Source organism: Rhinolophus sinicus, chromosome 17 (assembly GCF_057876585.1).
Source record: "Rhinolophus sinicus isolate RSI-liver-muscle chromosome 17, RSI-T2T, whole genome shotgun sequence".
In the NCBI taxonomy this organism is placed as follows: Eukaryota; Metazoa; Chordata; class Mammalia; order Chiroptera; family Rhinolophidae; genus Rhinolophus; species Rhinolophus sinicus.
Window position 1 is genome coordinate 58720665 of NC_142517.1, and position 27555 is coordinate 58748219.

At 40.3% G+C, this 27555-nt stretch overlaps 2 protein-coding genes and 2 pseudogenes across 2 annotated transcripts in view; 3 read left to right on the plus strand and 1 right to left on the minus strand.

Moving 5' to 3' along the window:
• DYNLT2B (dynein light chain Tctex-type 2B) overlaps positions 1 to 4844 on the plus strand; it is a 41400-nt gene extending 36556 nt beyond the window's left edge. Inside the window, exon 5 of the mRNA XM_088793725.1 lies at positions 4720 to 4844. Coding sequence (XP_088649851.1) covers positions 4720 to 4728 — 9 coding nt within the window. The 3' untranslated portion in view covers positions 4729 to 4844. The remainder of the gene's footprint in view (positions 1 to 4719) is intronic.
• Positions 4726 to 27555, plus strand: PCYT1A (phosphate cytidylyltransferase 1A, choline). The gene is made up of 8 exons (XM_019723678.3): positions 4726 to 4846; positions 11363 to 11462; positions 18169 to 18285; positions 18928 to 19079; positions 20277 to 20355; positions 20802 to 20944; positions 22451 to 22639; positions 23536 to 27555. Exons 1-8 carry the CDS (start codon positions 4730 to 4732, stop codon positions 23740 to 23742), a joined length of 1104 nt encoding a protein of 367 aa, XP_019579237.1. The 5' UTR covers positions 4726 to 4729; the 3' UTR covers positions 23743 to 27555.
• On the plus strand, positions 11489 to 16272 carry LOC141571095 (large ribosomal subunit protein eL36 pseudogene; annotated as a pseudogene).
• LOC141567883 (large ribosomal subunit protein uL4 pseudogene) lies at positions 15471 to 17668 on the minus strand (annotated as a pseudogene).

Sequence of the window (27555 nt, forward strand, 5' to 3'; positions counted from 1 at the left end):
TGGAGAAATTAAGGAATTTGTCCAAGTTCTCATGGCTTGTAAGTGGTAGAGATAGAATTCATACTTAGGCAATCTGATTTTAGGGTCTTAATCACTACGTTATGCTGACAGACTGGTGTTAAAGATTTTTACATTTCTCAAAATGGAGCACAGAAAAGAATACTGAATAATACTGCCATACACATTTGGTTAGAGGTGTTTATATAAGGCAGATGGAGAGATTTTGTCGAAGAATATATGTACTCAACTGAAATACAGGTAAAATGTATTAGTATTACTATTCTTTACCAAAGACCTTTGTAATGTGTTAATAATACGGTATTTTTGATTCTTTCTATGTTTGGAAATTTTACTTTAGCTTTAAATAGCTAGTCAGACAACCCTTTTCTCTTGCCTTGAGTCCTCATTGTGATATTTTATTTTTTGTATGATTTTTTTTTAATCTAGTGGAATAGATCCAGTGTCACAAAATCTAGCAACTGCAGACATTAATCTGGCTTTAGAATATCTTGAAGACCACACTGACAGTATTTAACTATTAGGAGGAAAGCCTTTGCTTTTTTCTAGTAAAATAATATCCACCACCTGTTTGGCTGGTTGAGTTGAATCATATGACAAGATGGTTCAGTACTTCAAGAAGTAAGCAGTTAAAAAGCAAAGCAAATTTTATGTTATGTGTATTTGACACAATATGAAAAAATAAAACAAACAAAAAAGCAAAGCAAAACCCGAGTGGAGAGGGAGAGATGAATTACAAAGTGGCATGAGGAAACTTGAGTGATAGATATGTTCGTGACCCTAATTTTGACGATTTCACGGATGTATGTATATATATATATATATATATATATATATATATATATATATATATATAAACTCATTAAATCATGTACTTTAAGTATGTACAATTTATTGTTTGTCAATTATACTTTAGTAAAGCTACGAAAATATAGCACGCATACTCCTCCCTGCCAAACACAGAGCAAAGACTTCTGAGAAGTTCCTATAAACATGTCTTTGGACGTGTTAAGTATTTTTCTATTAAACATTAAAGAATTTTAATTTGCAATTATAGAAAATAACTGGTGAGAATATGACATGGCATTTATCCCCTTGATTTATTATGACACCCTTAAAACTGTTTGAATCATGAATAAAAAGTACAAGTGCCTTTAAAATATCACCTATTTGTAATGTCAGAGAGGTAGGAGCAGAGATTAAATAATTCTTTGTTGCTTATCAGGAAATCCTAGCAAAACTACCTAGCAGGAAAGATCTATAAATCTGTACAGCTGACAAATCAGGCAGCCTCTGATTCAGGCCAGTAGCCACGTCAGTTCTATTTGATTGGTCCTGGGACCTTGTTTACCTTTAAATAACTGTGACCTTTTATTTCACTGTTCAGTTAGACTGCTATGATTTATGTGTGCGAAAACATAAGGGACTCATGCTGTAGAGAGAATGTTCTTGATTGAAGGAAGCAGCAGTAATGATGATGAGACAGCTTCTTTTTAAAAATCTGGAATTTCTGGGAGACATCAGAAAACAGTGGTAAGGACTTTGAAATTAGACAAGTCTGAATTTCAGTCATGGCTCCTCTACTTACTAGCTATGTGATCTCTTAGGTAGATTGCTTAACTTCCCTGATCCTTAGTTTTCTCATTTGTTAATTGGGGCTAATAATACCTGCTTCTCAGATTGTATGGGTTAAATGAAAATAATGTGTGTGTAAATTGCTTAGTACAGTGCCTGGCACATAGTAAGTATTCAAAAAAGATAGCCAACATTGTGACTATTGCTGTTGTTATCTACCGTGCAAGACATTTAGATTACTAAATAGACTGCTTGGAATATGTATATTATGTATACTGATTCAAAGAGTCAGGAAGGAGAGGGAATCAGTTTCTAGAGACCTCAAAAGACAATCTTATATGAGGGCCTATCTGTGTAGAAATTATTATAGAGCATTTTAAAAGTTAAACTTTTAATTTTGAACAAAAAGGTAAAGCCTACAGAAAAGTTGTAAGAATGTAAAAGAAACTCCTTTATGCCCCATCTAGATTCATACATTGATGTTTGCCATATTTGCTTTACCTTTTTTATAGGTATAATATACACATTTTTCTCCCTCCCTCTCTCTCCTTTCCCCTCTTCCTTCCTTCCTTTCTTTTTTTCTCTCTCTTTCTTTCTCTCTTTCTTGCTGATTGTAAGTTGCAGACATTATGACCTTTTATTTCTAGATACGTCAGCATATACTCATATCTCCTAAAAAAACAAGGAGAGTCTTTTACATAATACAATGTAAACTATCAAATTCGGGAAGTTTAACATTGATACGTATTGTTATCTGATACATAACCCATATTCAAATTTTACTGATTGTCCTAATAACTGTTCTTTATAACAATTTCTCCCCCAATCTACAATTTTGCACTACATTTAGTTGTCATTTCTTTGGTTTAACCTGGGACATCAGCCTTTCATTGTTTTTCATGGCTGACAGTTTGTGAAGAATATAGGCTTGTTGCTTTGTACAGTGCCCTTTAATTCAGGTTTGTCTGCTTGTTCCTCATGAATCCATACAGGTTATGCTTTTTTTAAAAAAATTTTATTGGGGAATACTGGGGAACAGTGTGTTTTTCCAGGACCCATTAGCTCCAAGTCAAGTCATTGTTTTCAATCTAGTTGTGGAGGGCGCAGCTCACTGGCCCATGTGGGAATCGAACCGGCAACCTGGGTGTTAGGAGCACTGTGCTCTACCCAATTGAGCTAACCAGCCACCCAGGTTATGCCTTTTATGGCAGGTAATAAGTCCTCGGTGTCTTACGTCAGGAGGTAATACTGGTGACATTAGTTAACTTTGATCACGTTAGCTAAGAGATTTTTTTCACTATAAAGGTAACTCTTTTCCCTTTGTAATTAATAAGTAATCTATGGGGAGGTATTTTGAAACTGTGTAAATATCCTGTTCCTCAACAAACTTTCCCACAATGATTTTTAGAACCCTAAGGAGTATTTTTATATCCTAAACATATGGTTTCCTCACCTTGATTTAAGTCTTCTTGAGAAAATAGTTTTTGCTTTACAATTGTTCTAGTACCTTGTCCACAATAAGTCCTTAATATTATTGACCACCTGACCTTGAGCTGCCTGTCATCAGATTGCTGATTTCATTTCTCGAATGGATTTTTTCTACCTACGCTGAGAAGAATTTAACAGGTACTTACAGCGAAGTCCTGTCTATGCAAATTAGAAACAGATTAATTGGACTAATTAGGCATTCTTAGCAGGCCTCTCAGACCAGTGAGGTGGGAGTAGTAATCCTGACCTGGATATTTTGAAAGAATAATTACTAATCATGAAGAAAGGCTCTGATCATCATCACTGGAAAAACCTGTTAAATGTATAGTAGTACCCTTCTTCCGTTTGAATTTGCATTTGTGATGAAAGGAAGTTTCTGGGTGGTGTTCATCTTTCGCTTTAGACTCACATTTTTCAAGTCATCCTACTACGTAGGCACGACTCCTGGGGAGTCACCTTCAGTTTCTAAGAATTAAGTCAGGTTTCTCGTAGATCTTGTCACGCTGCCACTTGAAATGTAGCTGGAGGACAAAGTAAGGCACAATTGCTGGTGCTTAGATGAGCACCTTATTCAGGAGGGCTTATTAGAGGCAGTGAGGCAGACTAGAATGGCCTCATTTGTCTGGCATCTGTTTTGTTCTCCACCTTTGTTTGCTCTGCGGATGTTTTCTTCCACCTTTCTCTGTCCTATATCTTGGCCAAAGGTGGCAGTTGACCATTAAAGTCAACTTTATCCTCTATCCCAATTTCTGGTTGATGCCTAAAATTTCATCACTATCAAGAAATTAATTTATGCAAATTATATTACCCAAGAAAAATCTAGATATCCTTCCTTGCAGGGGGTTGGAGAAGTAGCACAAGCCAACATCTAAACATGAACTATGACATATTCAGAACTTTTATATGATAGCTAGTTACTAGAAGCTCTCTGCTAAATGAGACTGTAATACATTTTTCTTGGGGGAAGGAGAAGCCTGGGTGAGGATTTAATAGTTGGGGACTCTGAATAAGCTTAAGGTGCTAATACTCTGAAAGAGAAAGGGGAAATGAGGTTTGAAGAAGGAAGAGGAAGGACATTTAAATGTGACAGTACACTTAATGTCACAATTAACTCAAACCCTGGTGGAGTGGTCTCTGAAATCTACAGAACGTTTAGTGTTAAGAGACCCATGTCTTGTTAAACCAGGAATTGGTGATGGCCATTCCTTAAAAAAGGTTCTTTTCTCCATCTGCACCAAAGACATACCTTTTCCATTTCCTTGGGGAATAACATAAGGGATAGTGGTAAAGTCTGTGTAACCAACTTTCTCAGCCAAGTTATTCCAGTCTTTTGCATGCAGTCACGATACGCAATTAGCAGTTGGTATACAGGCTTCATTGGTCAGGAGGAATCATTTCCCAGGTCCCATGATTCATTGTGGCCATTGTTCCACACAGAAGCATTTCAGTGTTTCTGTTAGAGCCTATGTTTTGTGAAGCTTTGTTTTTGCCAGATGCAGTTGGCTCATCTTTGTGAAATATGGGCTATTGAATTGATCTTTTGCTGAATATAATTTGTGTTAACATGTCTGAAATACTGGTGAAAGACTTTTTTCTACCCCAATGAGACAAAAATTCTTTTTCACTTTCTATGACCAGTTAAAATAAGATGGATGCACAGAGTTCAGCCAAAGTCAACACAAGGAAGAGGAGGAAAGAGGCACCTGGACCCAATGGGGCAACAGAGGAAGATGGAATTCCTTCAAAAATGACACGCTGTGCAGTTGTAAGTAAGGAAGAGATTTCTGTTGTACACTTAACCTGGCGGGGGAGGGTAGAAAACTGATATAACATTGATGATATCAGTGTTACAAGTCTTCTTAAATAATGGAGAGAATGAATAGTAAGTATTTTCACAGTTGTTGGAAATCTTATCCTTTCTCACCAGATTATAACTCACAGCTCAGCTGTAAGAGCTTTACATTGGAATTGAAAAAATAATGTTTGGAAAATTTGGACGTTGTGTTGTATATTAGGCCAAAGATCAAATTTCAACTAATGAACTAGAGAAATTGGGGCTCTAGACAGTAATCTGATCTTGATATCATCTCATGGTGTTTAGTTTTCTGTGTCTTACGGTCTTTTCTCCCATATCAGTTATCCACTCTATTACTGGTTATATCTTAGATGAGCGCCTTTTTCTATTACTGCCTACCTTATGTTCCTTTATCTCTGTGATGGTATCTTTGTATTTCTAACTACTGCCAAGCCTTTGATAAAAGACCCAATCCAAACTGCTCATCCTGTCTCAGGTTGGTACTCTTCCTAAAGCTTCCCCTAAAGAACATGTCAACGAACACACAATTGAAGTTATTGTTGATATACGATATTATTATGAAACCCATGTTTCAAAATCCCAGTGATAGAATTGCATGTTTCCATATTTTCTTTACCTATATTTACTATTAGCCACTGATCAAACTGCAGTTTCCATTGGTTAGTTCTGGAGCTTCATAGCCCAAAAGGAAAAACATTTCCAATCTAGCACAGTTAACAATTTTTCCAAACCAGTGCTCTGTCTTGAGCAATAAAAACAGCCGGGCTCCACAAATACGAGGCATATGCGAATGCTCCAGGCCTGATATTGATGACATTGGTGGGGGCAAATGTATTCATTCATGTTGCTGCTGTAACAAATTACCACAAATTTAATGGCCAAAAACAATGCAGACATGTAATTTTATAGTTCTGGTGGTCAAAGACTGAGATGGGTCTTCGAGGGCTGAAACCAAAGTGTAGGCACGGCTGAAGGTCCTAGGGGAGAATGTTTCCTTGCCTTTTCCAGCTTCTAGTTGCCCCCATTGCTTTGCTCATCACATCACTCTGACCATTGCTTATGTCATCACATCTCCTGATTCTGAATCTCCTGCTTCCCTCATTCACTTATAAAGACCCTTGTGATTACATCGGACATACCCGAATAACCCAGGGTTATCTCCCTGTCTCAAAACTTTAATCACACCTGCAAAGCCCCTTTTGCCATGTAAGGTAGCATTGTCATAGGTTCTAGAGAGTAACATGTAGACATCTTTAGGGGGCTATGATTTGCGTACCAAGCAAGTACACTCAGAAAATGACTCAGTAGTCAACAAAACAGGGCATTGTTAATTTTATTTTTTTAAGATTTTATTGGGGAAGGGGAACAGGACTTTATTGGGGAACAGTGTGTACTTTCCAGGCCTTTTTTCCAAGTCAAGTTGTTGTCCTTTCAATCTTAGTTGTGGAGGGTGCCATTCAGCTTCAAGTTATTGTCCTTTCAATCTTAGTTGTGGAGGGTGCAGCTCAGCTCCAGGTCCAGTTGCCGTTGCTAGTTGCAGGGGGCGCAGCCCACCATCCCTTGGGGAGTCAAACCGGCAACCTTGTGGTTGAGAGGACGCATTCCAACCAACTGAGCCATCTGGGAGCTCAGTGGCAGCTCATCTCAAGGTGCCATGTTCAATTTTAGTTGCAGGGGGCGCTGCCCACCATCCCTTGTGGGACTCGAGGAATTGAACTGGCAACCTTGTGGTTGAGAGCCCACTGGCCCATGTGGGAATCGAACCGGCAGCCTTTGGCATTAGGAGCACGGAGCTCTCAGCGCCTGAGCCACCAGGCCGGCCCGGCATTGTAAATTTTTGAATGTTTCTTAGACAGTTTAGGTAAGGGAGATGGTGGTGGGCACCAATTCAGCAATCTCACTTGGAGTAGGAACAAGTTATAACCAAGTGGGTGATACTCTTAGCCAATCCCCATAACCCAGAATAGAGCAAAAAAGGCCAGTCTTAGTGGAATGGGCTCTGAGAAGATTTAAATTTCTTGGTCTTTAGAACCTGAGGAATCTCAGTGCTTTAAATTCCTTTGCTTCATATATTCATGTCACAAATCAGTTGAGTGACTTGTTACCTATTCCACATTCCTCTCTGGTACACACTGGCTGTTTAGCATGGGCAAATGGTTAAAGATTCACTCACTCAACTGGCTGGACCGATCCTAATGAGGAGTATCTGTTAAATAACCTGTCATTACCACTATATACCTGTACTTTCTATCTCTGATCCCCTTTCAATTCTGTAGCAAAAGCAAACGAAGTTTTTTTTTCTTTTTTAATAACAGCTTTATTGAGATCATCTAATCCACCCCTTTAAACTATACAATTCAGTGGGTTTTAGTATATTCACAGAGTTGTGCAATCATCACCACAAACAAATTTAGAATATTTTTATCACTCCAAAAGAAGCGCCATACCCATTAGCAATCACTCCCCCTTTTCTTTCTTTCAACCTCCCCAGCCTCTGGAAACCACTAATCTACTTTCAGTAGCTATAGATTTGCCTATTCTGGACATTACATACAAATGGCATCATACTCCATGTGGTCTTTTGTGGCCGGCTTCTTTCACTGAGCATGTTTTCAAGATTCATTTCAGTACTTCATTTCTCTCTGTTGACAAATAGCATTCCATCATATACTTCATATTACATTTTATTTATCCATTCATTCATTAGTTGACATTTGGTTTGAGCAAACAAGATTTTGTCACACGTTTACAATGTGCCAATATGGCATAGGTCCTAGAAGTGTAAAAAGATAAGCAAGACCTTCCCTTTGAGAGATATGAGCATAATGCAGAGCTTCAGAGCTCAGAGCTCATTAGCTTTAGAAAAGTGCTTTCCTTGCCAGTGGGGTAAGGAATGGGAGGGAATACCAAGTGTTAGGTAGCTGGGTTGATGGGTCAGGATGAAATGGATAGAAGAAAGAGAAAAGAGTTGAGGAAAAATTAAGTGATAACTTTATGGCTAGTTTGTCTCTAAGTATAAAGAATTTGCTTACTGATACAGATGTTTCTAAAGAAAGGTACAATCAAAAGCATCACAAAAGTATTTACAAACAATAAGACATTTAGCCTATCTTAATATTTATATGTATGAATATGTCACAAAGTACGTAAACTCGGGGGGAGATTTGCCACAGTTCTGCTTTATGAAGATAGATCTCATAATCTCATTTCAGTCAATATATATTGAAAACCTCTCTGTGCCAGTTGCTAGAATTGGAGATACAAAGATGAAAAGACGACCTTGCTCTTAAGAATCTCTCAGACAAACAGAGAGAGACATAATTAAGACACAGTAGGAAAAGGGCCACATAGAAGGAGGTTACAGGAACAATGGCTGTCTAGAGGAGCAACAGATTCACTTTGTCAGAATGCAGAGGATGTGAAGAATGACTCCTAGGTTTCAGGCTTCGGCAGATTGTGTAAGTGGGGTGTTTCTCACTCAGATAAGAAACACAGGAGGAAGAGCTGGTTTAGGGGGAAGATGGGTTTAATTTTGTGTAAGTTCAACATAGAAGGTCTATGTGACATTTCTTATAGAAGCAATGTTGCAATCAAAAGATCATTTATAATTTGGGAGCTGATGATCATTATTAGTTATAATTTCTAGTTACAATAATATTAGTTATAATTTGCATAGATTTAGAAACTTTATATAGCATTTAGAAGCTAACCTCTTAGATTAATACAATTAATTAATTTTATTGGCATAATAAACCTGTGCCATGGAATGGAAGAGAAAATGAGCTAACATTGTTGATGATGAATAAATTTGTTGAGTGCCTATTGTATGTGAAATATTGTGGAGCAGGTGGTATTACCTTCCAATTTTATAGAAGATGAAATGAAAGTTTAGAAGCTTGCTGTGATTTCACCACTATCAATAGAGCTGGGATTTAGATCTGAGTCCGAAATCCATTCCCTTTCATTTATACTTCACTACCAGGTAGTCAGAAGACTTGAAAGCGATGCTGTTCTGTAGGATTCCCTTGAGTTTAAAATAAAGGAGGTATGTTTTATAACATACGAGTAGGTAGAAATACTTCGTCCTACTTTTATAAACCTCAATTTGTTTGTAGGCACTGTTCTCTAACTGAGAAGAGACTAACAGAACGCTTTAAAAAAACTACACCTTCTAATTGAAGGCAACCCTAGAAAAATAAAGATTTTGCTGATTCTGCTGTAGCTGAAGAACCTTAGGTGTCATCCTCTACACTTAGGAGGAATTGATCCCGCACAAACTTTCCAGGAGAGAGCAGCATTTGTCTTCTGCCTTGGAACGTACGCGGAATGCTACAAGGAAGATCGAAGAAACAGAGTTATGAAAGATAGGATACTTAATGTATCTTTTAAAATTGAGATAAAATTCACATAACATAAAATTCACCATTTTCACCTTTTAAAGTGTACAATTCAGTGGTTTTTAAAGTTGTGCAACCTTCACCTTTGTCTAATTCCAGAACATTTTCATCCCCACAAAGAGAAAGCCCTGACTCATTAGCAGTCACTCCCCATTTCCTCTTCTCTCTCTACCTGCTGGAAACCACTAATCTACTTTCTTTCCCTATGGATTTGCTTATTCTGGACATTTCATATAAATAGAATCATGCAGTGTGTGGCCTTTTGTGTCTTTTATTTAGCATAATGTTTTTAAGGTCCATCCAGGTATCAGCGAGTATTAATACTTCATTCCTTTTTATAAGTGAATAATATGCCACATGGACATACCATTTTGTTTGTCCATTCATCAGTTGATGGATATTTGGATTGTTTCCATTTTGGCTGTTGTGAAGAATGCTGTTATGAACTTTATTCGTGTACAAGTTCTTTTTTAAACATATGTTTTCATTATCTTGGCTCTGTAACTGGGAGGGTAATTTCTGGGTCATGTGGTATTCTATGTTTAACGTACTGAAGAACTGTTTTCCGGAGCTGTGTACCAGTTTACGTTCACAGCAGCAGTGTACGAAGGTTTCTGTTTCTCCTCACCATCGTTGTTAGTACCTGTCTTTTTTGCTTATAGCCATCCTTATGGGTATGAAGGGGTATTTCATTGCGGTTTTAATTTGCATTTCTATAATGACTAATATTGTTGAGCATCTTTTCATGTACTTTTTGGCCATTAGCATATCGCCTTTGGAGAAATGTCTAGATCCCTTTGTCACCTTAACTCTTCACTTCCCTCTTCTGCCTGCCTTCCATTCGCCAGGGCCTAACCCTGTATGCAGAAAAGCATGTGACAAAATCCAATACCTATTTATTATAAAAACTCAACAAACTACAAAGAGAAGGGAGATTTCTCAACCTGATAAAAGGCATCTACGAAAAACTTACAGGTAACATAATACTTAATGGTGAAAGATTGTATGCTTCCCCCTCAAGACTGGGAAGAAGGCAAGGAAGGGTATGTGTCCTTCCCACTTCCATTCAAAGCTGTACAGGAGGTTCTAACTAGGGCACAAAGAGATAATAAAAGGAAATTAAGGGCATCCAGATTGGAAAGAAATAAGTAAAAGTGTTTTTATTCACAGACGACAGGATCTCATATGTAGAAAACCCTAAGGAATCTACCAAACAAACTGCTAGAATTAATCATTGAGTTTAGCAAAGTCATAGGACATAAGATCAATATATAAAGATCAACTGAAATTACACTCACATACACACATACAAATCAATTGCACTTCTATGTACTAGCAAGGAACGATCCAAAAATAAAATTAGGAAAACAGTTACATTCACAATAGCATCAAGTAGAATAAAATACTTAGAAATAAATTTAACAAAAACTCTTAAGTAAGGCTTTCCTCTATAGAGGAAAGAGCATACCTGCATTCTTTGCCTCTGACAATTGCATACAATTTATATAACTTCTCTGAGCCTTGTTTTCCTCATCTGTAAATTGAGGGTACTGTTGTATTACTTGCTTCACAGGGCTGTTGTAAGCATTGGAACCTCGTTACAGTGCAAAGCATTACACAGTGATCATCGTACGCAATGAAGGACACAGAAGTTGTTTGCCTTCCCAGTCCCCTAGTTGAAGTGGTATGAAAGTACACTTATGACCCTTGGCAATTTTATTACGTACAACAGGGTTGGGTGTTCTGCCAGGCAGCAGAGGAGCCATCATTCTGGACCCAGTTATTTGGGACTAAGCTTAGGTTCCCACCCACCTCGTTCAGTCTTTACCCTGAAATCATCAGCAAGACATTTGTCTTTCATGCCGCAATGTACCCATTTGGTAAAAGGTTGCATCTTTCACTTGTCATTTTGGATGACTTTTTTCTTCTTCTTTATGTTATGAAGTTTTAGGAGGAATTGTAATCACAGCATATTGACTAACTGATTATTCTTTAATGCTGCCGTTTTTTGAGTATTTCCATTTGTACCATTGAATTTAACTGTCTTTTCCTTCACTTTCCTTTTAAGGGCTTACGAGAGCCAGCTCCTTTTTCTGATGAAATCGAAGTGGACTTTAGTAAGCCCTATGTCAGGGTAACTATGGAAGAAGCCAGCAGAGGAACTCCTTGTAAGTAAATACCCAATTATGTTATTATTTTACTGTTGTTTTTAGCATTCCATTGTATTTATCAAATATATACCTACTCTGTATATTCTTTCCTCAGTTTACCTGTAAAGGCTGGTTGGGACAAAGGGGAGGAGTTCCCCCTATCACCCTTGCTGTTCTATTTGGGAGGACAACTACTCCTTAAATTTCGTTTTTCTTCTTACTCTATACTTGTCTGCAGGATGTTGTCACAGCTGTGAGATACCGTGTTACACACTTGCTTCCTGGGCTATTATCACAGCTATGAGATGTAGTGGAACAAAGACAATAAGATATTAATTAGCCTGAGCTGGATTATAATCTTGTCTATTTTTACAAAGGTCCAAATAATATGTCAGGCTGTCACATTTTTTGTAGCCTTCAGATTGTTCCCCAAGTGTTCCTTTGTATTGTCAGCACTGTCACTGTGACGCTGTGATGATGGAGGACAAAAACATCCCAAGCTGGGCAATGCCCATCACTGAATTTTCTCTTTGTTGGTATTCTCATTTTCCAGTTTTATGTAAGACTCACTTTATTATTTTCAAAGCCCATGCTCTTTACTTGTATGCTTAGTTTACATTATGTATGTGTTCTAAATGCTCTCCCATTTTGGGCAAATGGTTTTAGGCATCATCATAAATGAAAACTTCCATGAGCATTTGTTATGAATACCGAGTCCTATAGGGAGGTTTCCTTACTTCTATGTAAATTCTCCAATTCTCCTTTTTTTTCAATCCTTTTTCAGTTCTTCCAATTACTATGGTAAGTGTTCTCTCTACTCTGTAAATGTCAGGCTGGACTCAAACCCAGGCAAGTACTAGGGAATGAGAAGCAGTTATAGCCACAAAAATCTATACATTTCCAGTGTATCAAAGATATCTGTGGTTACTTTTTAATTGTTAGTATGTTTGCTGTCTGTAAGCAAAATACATATGAATGCTGGCCAGTGGTCAGGCCAGTGGTCCTTTGACTATACCTTGGCTATATGGACTACAGTTTTGGGGTCCTCAAAATTCCAGAGAGTGCTTTCCTTTTGCAAAAGTGTTTAGCTATGGCTCATATTGATCACGACCCTTCTAATTCATAATGTGATTTTTTTGGCTTTGGCTCCCCTTGTAGAATAGGCACGCTAATGAGGCAGGTAAAATGACAACAAGGAAAAACAGGTCATGTGTTTAACAGGGTGCAGTGGTGACAGGTCAGATTTCAAAATGCCGCCAGACAGTCCAAGGATCACATTCAGATGTGACAGTAGTATGTTGAGGGCAAGAACTTTTCATGTACTCTCTAATGACACACATTCAGAATGTAGTACCTGGCTCAAATCTGATCACTTTAGTTGTATTACCCCGCTTCTCGCTAGTCTATCCATGCCACTTGGGGTACATGGAATGTATGTATGTGTATATGTACTTTAAACAAGTTTAGATGCTTATAATTAGCAAACACTAATAAACCTAATTTAAAAATATTTTAGAATAATAGAATTTTACAAGTTCATTTTTGAGATAATCTACTTTATAGTCTATTGTATACATGAAGAAATGAAGGTCCATAGAAACTTAGAAGTGAAATCTCCCCTACAGTAAAACAAATAATTAGTGATAGAATTGAAGCTAAAACCTAAGTGTTTCCATCTTTGTGTTCTTTTCACCCTGGAGTGGTGCTACTGTTTGTAGACATTAGTTATAAACAATAGAAGGCCATCTGACAAATTGATTGTATTTTAGACTGTAGATAGTCACAAATTAGCCTATAAAGTTTGACAGTCTAATTCTAGCTCTGGTTTTCCTCCTAAATCTCATTCTTTCAGTTCCTTTTCATGTTAAATAACCAAGTAACTGAATTCATATCAGTGCTGGACCAGGGATGAATCCACATACACATGCCATAGGTAGTGAATTTTAAACCAAATATTGGTACAAGGAGGCATCCCTCCCTCTGCCCCCAGGTTTTCACTTGAGAGGTTAAGGGAGTACAAGAGGGAAGTTTGTATAATCCAGGAGAAAACTCCACTACCCAAAGAAAAAACAAATGTGGCTTGAGAGATGAGAAGGTCATCCCTTTTGAAAGATGGGGAAAAAAATAAGCTATATGTTCTCTTGGAGAAAGGAAGGAAATAGCAGAGTCTAAAGGGCAATAGAAATCTGTTAGAGACAAAATGATTCAGTGATAGGTATTTGTGAGACTATATCAAAAGAGACAATAAATTGAAATGCAGGTCTGTTCTACCTGAAGGAGAACATCTAATTACTCAGCTAGCAGTAGTGTAATCCAAGTAGTGTAATCCAAATTAGTACTATCTTGAGAATGAAAGGGGTTGCTTTTAATAATATGCTGAGACAACGGATGTAAATCAGGTTTCACATCTGTTACCCTGCCCTATAACCACTTGGTAAAAGAATGGATAACTTGTGCTTTCTCCCCAGATTTTCTAGTTCAACAGTGGCCTCTTCTGGCCATTTGGTTAATATGCCAGTCTTGGTTCACTGAAGACTTGGGGTTAAGTCCCAGGGAATTGAGAAGTTAGGAGGCCAGGGAAACACTGAGGAAGACCAGAGGCACGTCTAGGGTTGGTCCAAGAAAAAGGACTCAGTGGCGACATGGCTTAATATGGGTGATTCCTGATCGAGTGGTCGAGTCTAGACCACTCGATCAACAGCAGTCTAGACGATTGCCACCATCCAGGAAGGAAGGGTGTTTATTGAGCTAAATCTCCCTCATTTCACTTTGCCCTTGCTGTACGCTAATGGCAAAGAAACAACAAAATAGTCTTAACTTCTAAATTTTATCCTTTGTCTTTTAGGAACAAATAAAGTGAGATCATAGCCCCACTCTGGACTTGTTTAGGAAAGATGGACGTATGTTAGTTACTTCATGGTCAGCATTTCTAGGATGTAGATGAGCGATTATACTGCTCGGATTTTGTTTTACCTTTTTTTCTCTCACTGCCTCTTTGATCAGGTTTTTATTCAAAATTAGCTGTCCAAACTGATTTGACCTTTACGGAATACACAAATTTTGGTTTATGCCACAGGCTTCTTTTCTTCCGTGGTGGGTTTCTTTTCTGCAGGCTTCTTCTCAGCTGCTGGTTTCTTGGTAGCTTCAGCCTTTTTTCCCACCAGAGGCCTCTTCTGCTTCGTAGCACCAACAGCCTTCTTTCCTTTCTCCCCTATGGCTGGCTTCTTGCCTGGAACGCCCTTCTCTTACTTGGCTTCTAGAGCTGCTGCTGTGTATTCCCCCCGGAGCTAGTGGTTCTTGGCCTGGAGAAGAAGGGTGTTCCGGCACATGATCTTTGCATATAGGTTTAGCTTCAACGTGATTCTCAAGTTTTTCAGTGGATTCTTCTTCAGGGCTCTGTGCTGAATCTTCTTGCGTGGTACTTGGAGGGCTTTTTGGATCTCTGGGCTTTTCAAGATTCTGCTAAGGTCTATATTCAGCATCTTGTGCATGGGAAGGTGGCCATTACTCTTGAGGGAGGCAGCTTTACGCTAAGGGCCATACAGAGCATCTAACTTGCAGAAAGCACGTTCAGTACAAATGCAGAAAAGGCTCCCACCGGGAGCAAGTTTCAGAATGTTCAGTTTGCCCCTCCAGCTGCGGCAGCCATTGGGAGCAGCAGCCATGGCTCTGCGCTACCCCATGGCCCCGCGCTACAAGGTGACTGAGGGCGTGAGCAGGCCGAGGCACAGCCGCTGCCACGGGCGCCTCACCAAACACACCAAGTTCATGCGGGACGTGATCCGAGAGGGGTGCGGCTTTGCCCCCTATGAGTACGTGCCGTGGAGCTGCCCAAGGTGTCTCAGGACAAGTGGGCCCTGAAGTTCATCAAGAAAAGGGTGGGGACACACATCTGTGTCAAGAGGAAGAGGGAGAGCTGAGCAGTGTCCTCGCAGCCATGAAGGCAGTAGCTAAGAAGGACTGAGCCCCCTCTCCTCTGTGTGGAATAAAACCATTTCAGAAACAAAACAAAAATGTTAAGTTTGCCTACACTAAGCAGAGTAATTCCAAGGATGTTTCTAAGGCTTTGATGATGCCATTGTCCTCGTTATACTGGGGGTGCCAAAAATATGTCCACAAGTGGACACTTTGGTCAGCGTTGCTCAAGCAGTAGTTTGCCGTAATCAGAAGTGTCTGGACGCTGATGGGAACCACTCTGAGCACCTCTTGTAATTGCAGGAGTCAAACGTGACTCGTATTCATCTTTTGTTATTGGTATATATTGAGTATTACAATTTTAATAGTTTTTTTTCCTTTCTTAATGTGTGTATACATTTTTGGGGGGCACCCTCTGTAGATGATGCAAGGTCCCTGCACTGGATATGACCACGGTTTCTCACTTTGCCCTTGCCAGCTCTCATTCACTGAGGCGCCTGGACTTTTTGTCATCACTCCAGGCCTTAAGTTTCTTAAGAAGCTAAACAGCCTCCTTGGTCTGCTTGTAGCCTTCAGCTTTATCTTCAACCACCACAGGAGGTTCAGGAACTTCCTCTGTGACGATGACCTTTAGACATGACCAGCGCTGGTAAGGCTGAGGCAGCCAGGGCGGAGCAGATGGCCTATCGCTTCTGTGTTGTGTTCGCTCTGCAGTGCCAACGGCGCCATGTTTTGGTTGGTGCAAACGTGCAGCTCCCACGACACATACTGCCCAAAGCACCCTGGCCAGAACGATGGGTCCTACCACCTTGAACTCTGGGAACTGGAGCCGCAGCTCTGCCAGGACCCCACGGCTCAGCCTTGGTTTGATGACCTGTTAATTCACTGACAGCACAGCGCTGGTGTTTTGCGCCAGTTGATATGAACAGAGTTCACAATATCTGGCCAAAGGGGAGCCTTGAATACTGCAGGCAAAGTGACATTTTTGCCACGTGATTCCCCCTTTTCGGAGTACACGATATCAGCAGATAAGCAGCCTTTTGCTTTGTCTTATAGATGAGGAAACTGAGGCTTAAAGAGGTTAAGATTAGAGAGGAAGGAGGCTAGTTGGCAAACTTAAGCTACAACCTTTCTGACTCTTTAATCTACCATATTATATTCTCAGCTTTTCATTGTACTGGTGTATGTTTATTTTATTTAAAAATGTTATTTCCTGTATTATAAAATCAATACATTCCCATGGCCTAACATTCATAAAGTACAAAAAGGGTATAGAGTGAAATGTCTTCCTTTCACCACTGTCTCGTAGCCACACAGTATCCCTCTTACTGGTTGGCAACCAGTTTTACCAACTTCTTGTGGATAGCTAAGCAAATAACATATGTGTCCTCCCACCCTTTTAGTGGGTGTATCATGGTATATTCAGTCTGCCATTGAAATTTAGGTTGTTTCTGAACTTTTGCTATTACAAACAATGCTGCAATGAATAACATACATTTTTACAAATATATCTGTGAGAAAAATTCCTAGAATTGAAATAGCTGGACCAAAGGGTATAAGCATATGTCATTTGTCTTTTGATAGGTATTGACTAATTGCCCTTAAGTTGTACCATTTTATATTTCTATAAGCAATTATGATTTTTCAGTTTAAAAGCTACTTGTTTATGGATAAAACTATCTGGAAAGAAAAGTCCATAAACCTCCTGACAATCAGTTTTCTCCCCTTTGAGTCACTGTCCTCACTGAGTCACTGACAGGAGGGAGATGCGTCTCAGCCCTGCCTTCAGACTGGCCCTTCTCTCCCAGAATGATATAGATGCTTCTACTCTTGTTTTCTGCTGTGACAGTAAAATAGTAATAGTTCTCCCTTTGTTCACATAGTGGGAATATGTCACTAGGACTCAGATTTATCATTTGAAGCATGATGAAACATTATATACATTTTATTCTCAGTGTGCTTTTTTTGGCTTGGAATTAATCTCATACCCCAGGGCATCATTTCCTGGCTTTTCTTTTGTAATCTACTACCACGAAAAATAAATTGACAATCAGTGCTTTATTATTCTCACTAATGGAGAGGAGATGAGGAAAAGCTCTAATACAAAGTCCTGAAGTATTTATATTTGATTTTCAAACACTGAATATACTGAGAAAGTGTACGATCATGCCCACTGTCAAGGAGACGTGCTTGAAGGAATCCTAGCTGTTGCCACAGAGCAGGTGTTGAGGGTGAATCGGGACTGAGAAACATACATTGATAACTGGCACCTACCTGCCATCTTTCTCAATCTCACCTTTCTGGATCATGCCTTACTCTGGGCAATAGCAGGGAGGTTTATTTTCAAAGCAAAACATTAGTCATCAGTAATCAAGTCAGCCTGAAAATGAGAGAACAAGCAGCCAGAGTATAGTCTAACTATCCTCTGTTCAAACATAACTGAAGTTTAAATATAAATTGAAGATGAGACTTTTGAAGTTTTGGGTATGTGTGTTGCATAACCCTTCCCTTTCACTTCTACAATAACTAAGAAAAAGCAACCATTAAGTCCAATTACCTGAGAAGTTTGAAACAACCAGGCTGACAAAGGAGAGAGTGGATACGATGTCCAGAGTGTCTTTGTAGCCAAGGAGGTTTGTGATGTGAGTCCTCACAACCCCAGGCCACTTGCACATCAGAGTGACTGTCCATCCAGAGAACACTGTGAGAGGGAGGCATGCAGGGATGGAACACAGTGCCACTGGCATTTGTCAGATCCGAGATAGTGAATCAGTGTATTTCTATGACAAATTCTTTCTTTTGGATTTAGATGAGCGGCCTGTGAGAGTTTATGCAGATGGAATATTTGACTTATTTCATTCTGGTCATGCCCGGGCTCTGATGCAAGCAAAGAACCTTTTCCCTAATACGTACCTCATCGTGGGAGGTAAGACAACATCTGATGACCTTAGGTACTGCCCAGAAAAATAATTACAGTAGCCTTTTCCCCCTGTTTTTAGAACCTGAGTATATTGGCAATTGCTTTGGTTTTTAAACATGAAGTATATAAACCGGAGAGAGACGTTCCAAGCTCACTGACCTGAGATGTGCAGTGTTTATCTCACTGTTCTTAGCCGAGTTTCTGAGTCATGGGAGCAACACTGGTCCCTATTTCCTGCTTAAGACCAGCATTTACTTTGCATGTCAGTTTTTCATTTTGAATCAACTGAATTACAGAAGTCTGCTAAGCAAATGTTATGTGGTCCAGTCTTATAAAAATGTAACAAGAAAACATTTTTGAAAACTTAAATGATGTAGAAATATACAGCACGATCATTTCAAAGCCAGAGATCTCAAACCCGTGTTGGCTCCTCTCTTCTCCAAAGTGTGAACACACTGTGTAGTGAGGGTCGCTCCTGCAGGTGCATCTTGGATTAGGAAAAGCATTGTTACCCAGCCTGAGCTACGTCCAGGTTTTTCTCCAGGTGGGGAGAATGGTTACAGTCCTAGAAAATGGAGAGGTTGGTGACTGAGGAATGGTTTAGCCTAGGGGACTTTGACTTACACCTTTATCATGTGGTGAACTCAGTTTGCAGTGATGAGCTAACGCACAACTTCAAAGGCTTCACCGTGATGAACGAAACTGAGCGCTATGACGCAGTGCAGCATTGCCGCTATGTGGATGAGGTGGTGAGGAACGCCCCCTGGACCCTGACGCCAGAGTTCCTGGCAGAACACCGGGTAAGAGACAGAGCACAGGGCCCCATTCCCGGTTCCGGAAGGCCTGCAGCTCTCAAGGCTGCTGGTACTTGGCCTAGTTTTCCACTAGCCTTATTTTACTTTTACCATCTATGTAAATTTCACACAGAGGCGATGACAGTGGTATTACTACTAATAATAGTCATCCCTGACGTTTTATGGGTTTGATGGTTTACACGCACTTTTACATCCGTTGTATTTCCTTTGCTCTCCCTGTAACAATCCTGTTGGGTAATTATTATTTTCACTTTATATGTGAGAACAAGGCCAGAGAGACCAAATGACTGGGTCCAGGTCACACTGTAGCAGGACTAGAAATTGAACTCTACAGTTAGGGGATTTCCTACCCCCCAACACACACACACATACTGTAGGTGTGTCCAGCCTTATAGCATTCCTGTCTCTTTAGAACAGACTGTGTTTCCCTGAAAATAAGACCTAGCCGGATAGTCAGCTCTAATACGTCTTTTGGAGCAAAAATTAATATAAGACCAGGTATTATATTATATTATATTATATTATATTTATTATATTATATTAAAGACCTGGTCTTATATTATAGTAAAATAAGACCAGCTCTTGTATTAATTTTTGCTCCAAAAGAGGCATTAGAGCTGATTGTCCGGCTAGGTCTTATTTTCAGGGAAACAGGGTACAGATGTATCTATTCTAGTAAAAGGGCTCTTGGTTGCTATTTTTATATTCCTACTCATCGCATGAACTGAGAGAGAAACCAGTTCACAAAGAAGTGACCTCTTTCTCTTACTTTTAGAAACCCTTATTTGATCAATTCTTACAGACCCAGGAGGACGGGGAGATTTCCTTTCTTCTTTCCTTGACTGCACTCACTTATTAGCACACCAGCAAATCCTCCAGTCCTATTTTCCAAGCATGGTGACTAGTATACAGTTTGAGGATGGCACCTCCAGTAGACCAGGAGAAACAGCTAAAAGAAAGAAACTGGCTGACTTTATATTTATGATCCGTAAATAATTAGGTTGGGTGGACTTGTAAATGAATCGTGGAATTTAGAAGCAAAACAAAGAGAGAGAAAGAGAAAAAATGTCCGTTTGAGGCCTGGCCTCTCCTTGTTTTCCTTTTTATGGGCTTGAGAGCATTTACTAGTTCTTTCTGAATGGCAGTTATCCTGGGTTTTAAATGATATTTCCTTATTTGCAGATTGATTTTGTAGCCCATGATGACATCCCTTATTCTTCTGCTGGTAGTGATGATGTTTATAAACACATCAAGGAAGCAGGTGAGTAAGTTGATTTGCATCCTCACTTTATGGAGTCTCGGGGGCAGTGACAGAGATTCCACCACATCGCTGCTTTCAGAGCAAAATTTATACACTGAGAAAGTCGACATCCACTTTCAGGTCACACTTTGGATAAGAGGTTAAGGTGAGCGTCACAATGACGTCCACCAAGTCTTAGCCTCTACTTTCGATATCTCTTTAATTTCAGGAATCCTTTCTTCAGCCCCATATTTTTCCTAATATGAGAGCCATAGAGCTTCTCCTTTCCTTAACTCCTATTCTTTGATTCACTCCTCCTTCTGTAGATCAATCTTTCTACACTGCTCTTAGTAATAGCAGATTCTGCTTCTTGAGGAAAAGAAAGGAATGTTGCTCCCAGTTGACATCTAGCCCTACCACCTGAGCTAACCAGCACGTCACCGTGTTTGTATGTGTTCTTGGGGTAGGCATGTTTGCTCCAACACAGAGGACAGAAGGTATCTCCACATCAGATATCATCACCCGAATTGTCCGCGACTACGACGTGTACGCTAGACGGAACCTACAGCGGGGCTACACGGCCAAGGAGCTCAATGTCAGCTTTATCAATGTGAGTTCCAACCGCACCCCGGAGTGCTCTGGTCCTACAGAACACATGTTGCCTTCCACTTCCTCTGAGCTGAACTTACTTTTCAGTCTGCTGTAATTGTCACCTCCTAAAGCTCAGTGAATGCTTCTTTGCAGATGACACCATGCTAAGCTCTTTAGAAAGAGACTAAAACAGAGGCATTTTCTGCCTTTATGCTCTAGTATCAACACATTGATATCAGGACACACAACCAATTAAATGAATAAGAATGTGTAACTTATATAACGGTATGTATATCAAATACATTTAAAACAGTGGTTTTTAGCATTTTTATTTTTTGATTGGATGGTCTTTGAAAATCTAAGGAAAGCTGTGGATCCTCTCTCTGATTGGATAGTGACACACAACATTTTGCTTGCAATTTCTCAGGACCTATGGACCTAAGCTTTAGTTTACCATGTTCCCTCACCTGCTCCCAGCTCTGTGAATTATGAATAAGTGAAATGATTTCATCTAAATGTGATTTTTATCTATGTAGATAAACCCTAGCTGTTGTTAACCTCCGACTACAGAATCTATCTATTTTTAGGTGTTTAAAAATCCTAAACATATTCCCTTTCCCCTTTATGATCAGGAAATTGTGAGACTGTTTTTTCATTTGACTAAAGATTCTCCTCTCTATGTCCCATCCCCAAAGGGTTCGTACCATTTTCTCTTATCTTTAGGGAAGCTGGTAGAAACAAAGGGTATCATCTTTATTTTGCAAATGAGCAAACAGACCTCAAAATACTAAAACAACTCTTTTAAAATCATAGAATAAGTCAATGATAGAGGGGAAAAAATTCAGTACAGGGCGCAGCAGGATGGCTCACTGGTCAGAGTGCGGTACTCTTACAAGGTTGCTGGTTCGATCCCCACATGGGCCACTGTGAGCTGCGCCCTACACAACTAGATTGAAACAACTACTTGAGTTAGAGTTGATGTGTCCTGGAAAAACACACTTAAAATAAATAAAAGCTTTTTTTAAAAAAAATTCAGTACAATAAATGAATTAATGAAGTAAAAGATCTACTACTTCCACTTTTAGCCTGTTATAGTTGGCTTATTCTTGGCAATATTGTATGGTGATCTTATTACTGCCTTTACATCTCCATCTGGAATGGGGTTTGGGTTATGTTGGGCATGTTTATGTTCTAAGTTTATATTTTTTCTTTAAAAAGTGTGACTTCATTTGACTATATATATGTTACTGGGGCTACCCTATATATTTAGTTTAGTCCTGGGCTTCTATGATGTTAGAATTATCTTTTTGTATAACATGACCATCCAGAGCATATCTTATGTATACGATGACCATCCAGAGCACATCTTACGTTATAACGCTAGAGAAGTGTGGGATAGATTAAAGCAAAGTGAAATTCTAAAGATTAAAAATAATATTAATAGAGTGCCAAAACATATTTTTCCCTCCTTTGGTATGGTCGGTCAGAGTAAGTATTATTTCTCAACAGTTATTTCTTTACCTAGGAGAAGAAATACCACTTGCAGGAGCGGGTTGACAAAGTAAAGAAGAAAGTGAAAGATGTGGAAGAAAAGTCCAAGGAATTTGTTCAGAAAGTAGAGGAAAAGAGCATTGATCTCATTCAGAAATGGGAGGAGAAATCCCGAGAATTCATTGGAAGTTTTCTGGAAATGTTTGGTCCAGAAGGAGCACTGGTATGTTCTTTTCTGCTGTACAATTTGGGGATCTTTAGGGAATTCTCATGCTGTGGGAAAAAAAGTTATAGACTCCTTGAGCAGAAAGGGACGTTGGCAGTAAGAAGTTATCTTATCTGTTCTCCATATTGGGCAGAACTCTATTTCAGCTATCCACAAAAAGTTCTTTAAAATCTTTACAGAAAGAGGTTACATATTCTCCTAAATTATTTTGCCAGCTCTCTATCAATGTCCAAATCTGGTGACAAGATAAGCAAGTAGCCTTGTCTAGCTTGCTTTTCTACATTATAGTTTTAGATAGAAGGAAAGGAAAGAACAAAGAATAGTGAAAAGAAAGCTGCCTTCACTACAATCAGCTACTGCAGGATTGCTGGGCGAGGTGGGAATTCTGTCCTTGAGGAGTAGCAAGGTATTTTCAAGCCAAATGAAGGCTGTATGTGTAGCTATTCGGCAAGTGAGCCGAGGTTAGATATAAGGAAGAATCTGAGTGTGAGGATGTTTGGATACCAGAATAGATTATTCAGGAAGAATATGGAATTTCTTTTTTTCAGAGATCTCTAAAAATAGGGTAGGTACCCTTTTGTCTGAGTCAGTTCCTTTGTTTTTGCCTGGAGCCTGGACAACAAGCCAAGTGGCCTTTTAAGAATACCATTGACATAGAAGTGAAGGGTTGGGTGACTGTGGATAGCAGGTGGGGAACCCGGAGGTAAGTAGCATGGCATGGACCACTTTAGGGAGGAAATTGCTTAGGATTATAGTTGTGTCCCTCCTCTGGCTTACTCCATCACTTTTGACATTGCAGAGGGCCCTCGTGGTAATCTGAAGTCTCAGATCCTCCAGCGGTGATTTAGTAGGATCCATGGGTTTCTTCTAACTCTTCCTTTTGGTCTTCCCAGAAACACATGCTGAAAGAGGGGAAAGGCCGGATGCTGCAGGCCATCAGTCCAAAGCAGAGTCCCAGCAGCAGCCCCACTCGTGAACGCTCCCCTTCCCCCTCTTTCCGGTGGCCCTTCTCTGGCAAGACTTCCCCGCCTTCCTCCCCAGCAAACCTCTCCAGGCACAAGGCTGCAGCCTATGATATCAGTGAGGATGAAGAAGACTAATTTTTCACCCCGCCTGTCCTCTCCCGTCCCTCTGTCCCATCACCTGCAGAAGCTCTCTGTTGAATTCCAAATTGTGATCCCAACACTACACCTAAGGACAGCGACAAGGAAAGACAATTGGGGCAAGAGGACCTAGGCTGGGGGTCCAGACAGCCCATCCTCCCAGAGACATCACCCACCACACTAAGGAGGCTGACTGTGTCTTAGAAGCCGGTTCTGCATCCAATACCCTCCCCACAGGCGTCGCTTTACTGTTTATGTGATCTTGACAGGGAAATTGTCGTTTTTATTTTTTTAAAAATTAGTCTTTCAAATTGTAAGTAGGACTAATTTTTTGCCCCTGAGGAGTGGGCAGAAGGAAGTGGTGTTATACCCAGAGGCCTTTTCTTCCTGATACACTATAGTGTTTGCCTTCTGTTCTGAGGCAAACTGGCTTGCCAAGTCCTTCAAGCAATGAGCCATGTTGATGGGTGATTTGGGGAGACATATACTTTTGTTTTCCTTTAAAACAAAAAGCTGAAAGCTGGGCCATAGTCACAAATCCCCTAACTGTACTCCTGGCACGTGTCGATGTGGCTGTGGGAAGATCTGAGCCAAACTTTTCTTACTCCCTGAAGAGTTGCTTGGTCCCATTGGGCTCCATGAAGACACCGATGGGGATGGAACCAGACCACATGGCGTCAGCTGCGGTTTTGCTACTGTGTTCATCTCAGACAATTCTATTGCCCAGTTATTTAGGAACTCTTCTCAGTCTCCTTTTTGCAATCTCCCTTTCAGGAAAAACATTTTCAGGTTTACTGTGATTGACGAAGCGAGTGGGACAATACTCAGTCTTACACCAAATCAGTTTGGATTAATTTCCCTCCTGGAGTAAGTCCCAGCCCTGCTACTCCTATTTCTATGCCCATTTCCCAGCTTTCTACAAAGGAATACTTTGTAAATGTCTGCAGTTTGAACACAGTCTGTTCATCTATGTTGCTCATAACCGTATTGAATAGTTAGTCATTTGCACAGAACACAGACGCAAAAGCACAAGGAAACACCCCTACTTCCTAACGCCTTATCTTGACCTCTGCCCCTCTTAAGAATGTTCTTGACGGGAACCAGTGCTCCATAGTATTTCCTTTCCTGTGAGGGTGGCAGCTGGCAGGGACTCACTTCCCTCTACCACCCCTCCAGCAGCCACAAAGCCACATTCACATTAGAAGAGTACGGTAGGTTCTCTCCGCACGTGCCTGGTGGTTATGGTCCCACCTGCCGTCAGGCTGCCCAGGGGCATTCATTACTTACATTTCACATCGGAGACTGCTGAAGCCTAACACCTGCTGCTGAGCGGGAGCTCATTTTCAACCTCCAGCTGCGTGTGTGACCTAGCAGCTCAGCATCCATCAGTCATCTTCAGGCTGGGTTCAGGGGAAGATTGCTTATGTCCAGGCCCCACCCCACCACTCGTCAATACCCCTTGTGGGGGTGGAGTTCTAGTGTTTTCAGCTAAGAAAACCCATTTTCTCTTTTCTCGCCCCTCTATTAGGGCTGTGAGCGTCTCACAGTCGCCACCCTCCACACGTGGTGAAGCCGGCTGCCTGCACAGCAGGAGCCCCTGCATTCTTCACACTCAGACCACCCAGAGGCAGAGCATGGTGGCCGGAGGGACAAAGGGGGGAAGCTCTTGTCCTGACGGCCTGTGAAAACTACATGTAAACTCTTCTCATGAAGTGCTGTTTTTACTGTCAGATCTGGTTTACATGAGCTTCGGCTTGGGATCCTTTTTTTTTTTTTTTGAAACAGTTGAAGTTAGTGTTTGCCTACATTGCTCCGCCTCATGATTACATTTTAACTTTTCTGGTAACTTCTTCAGCAGTCTTCATCTGTGGGAATTCTGCCTGTTTCGGTCTTATTCTCCCTGGTATAGGAAGGCAATGAAGTCACCACTGAAGCCCACCTACTTGTTTCCTCAAAGTACACGTTATCCAGTATGTTTGGAAAGGGAGATGCCTAAAATGTGGGTTTCCTCCCTGCAGTCACTTCCCTCAAGTATATTATCTGGGCCCCAAATCTTTGGGACCTTCTCTGCTCTATCAACGGGCTGCTTGGGCCATGCCGGGTCCGTGGAATAATCTCTGGGCTGATACGCTCCGAGACGACTAGGGCGAGCATGTGCACACATTCTTGGGAAACTCGCTCGCCTCTTTGGGCGAGACTACAGCCTCAGTCTCCTAACACTACAATATTTCAAACAATTTTGACTGAAAGCAACAACATTTATAGTGTGGCATGTTAGATATGTTGGGATAAATGTGATCCTGGGTGCTGGACAGGATGGGCAGATGGAGGAAGCTGTTGGAACGATGTGTGATTTGATCCTTTGGGCCTAATTCAGTGAGGTTAAGAGGTTCACATACCATGACTGTGCCTGTAATTTGTAAATCCTCTAATAGTAATATTTGAACCTGTGGAGCTGTTTCTCTGAATCCCACACACAAAACTGTCAGTCTGAATAGGCCAAATGTGGCAGAGATGGGAGAGCCTGAAAAGGTGGTTGGCCTCAGAGCCTCTAAGATAGAAAGAGAATGGAGAAGGAAGTCCTACAGCTAAGCTGGTGCTGAGGAGCTGCCATTTCAACAGTTTCCTTGAGATGCACTGGGCAGAAAGTTCGCTCTTTTCATACACTAGATTCAGTAGAACTGAAGAATAGAGGTTGAAATTTTAGAGGACTGGAAAAGGATCCTTTGTACTGCTACAGCTATTTCTGAAAGCTAGAGTCCAAGACCATTGGTTTGCTGAGACTTGGGTAAGAAGGTCGGGGATGTGAGGAGGTTGAATGGAGAAACAATATGAGAGAGGTAAAGAGAACTTTTGACCGTTTCTGATCACTAATAACTTCTTAGGCAGCACCTGAGTTCCGTTTTTTAAAATTTCACTTGTGACCACACAGCTGGTCAGGCGGCCTCTGGGTATTCCCTGTGCAGTGGTTCTTCACAGTGCTTTTGTTACTCTTTCTGGATTATCTTGACTTGTGGGGTACTTTTGATGTTCTGGAGCTCATTGCCTTTTTAAGCCTTTTCCAGATCCCATACTTAAAATCTTTCCAAATCAATTCTATTTTGCTGCGTTTCTTTAATTCCCTAAAAGCCATAACTTCTACATTTTCTGTCAGCTCACACTTTTACCAGAATTGCAACCAATACTGGTGGGGGTGGAAAAACTCCCTTAACAATGTTTTTAACTAATGGTATTTTTTTTTAAGCTTACCAATATAAGTATTTTTGAATGTTATATTTTTCCAAGTCACACTATGATGATTCTGTTTTCTCTCATAGAATAGATTGTCATGGGATAAGAGTGGTCCCTAGCTTCTATTTTTCCAAATAAGTAGAACATGTTCTTGAGATTACACTATTAAATGTTAATTTTCTTTAAAAGAAGAAAGATTTTCTGTCTGCCAAAATTATATGTTCGTATTCAGATTGGGGTAGAAAACAACAGTGCTCGATTTAGCATTAAGGATGACTCAGGTTGTGTTCCTTTAGGTTTGAAGTGGGCTTCCCCACCCTTTTTCGGAGGCACTGACTGTATTTTGAATACAGACTTACTTGATTGGTTGAATTGCTTTATATTGAGGAAACGGAAAAAAAAAAGTCTTGGAAAGAAATGCTGGCCATGGCATGAAAGCCCCATCACCAGTGCCGACGTCCGCAGGACTGTTTTCCTTAATCGCTGTTCAGTATATTGTTTTCCTTTCTGAGTATTAGTAATTTGTTCAAACTTATTTTGGCTTTTGTCATTTAGGCAAATAAAAGCAAAGTGGTTTTA

Bases quoted from the DNA above. Each gene is read 5' to 3' on its own strand.
- PCYT1A (XM_019723678.3), top strand. From the start codon at position 4,730: ATGGATGCACAGAGTTCAGCCAAAGTCAACACAAGGAAGAGGAGGAAA. The intron at 18,286-18,927 runs GTAAGACAACAT...TGGTGAACTCAG, and splicing joins TACGTACCTCATCGTGGGAG to TTTGCAGTGATGAGCTAACG. The intron at 22,640-23,535 runs GTATGTTCTTTT...TGGTCTTCCCAG, and splicing joins TTGGTCCAGAAGGAGCACTG to AAACACATGCTGAAAGAGGG.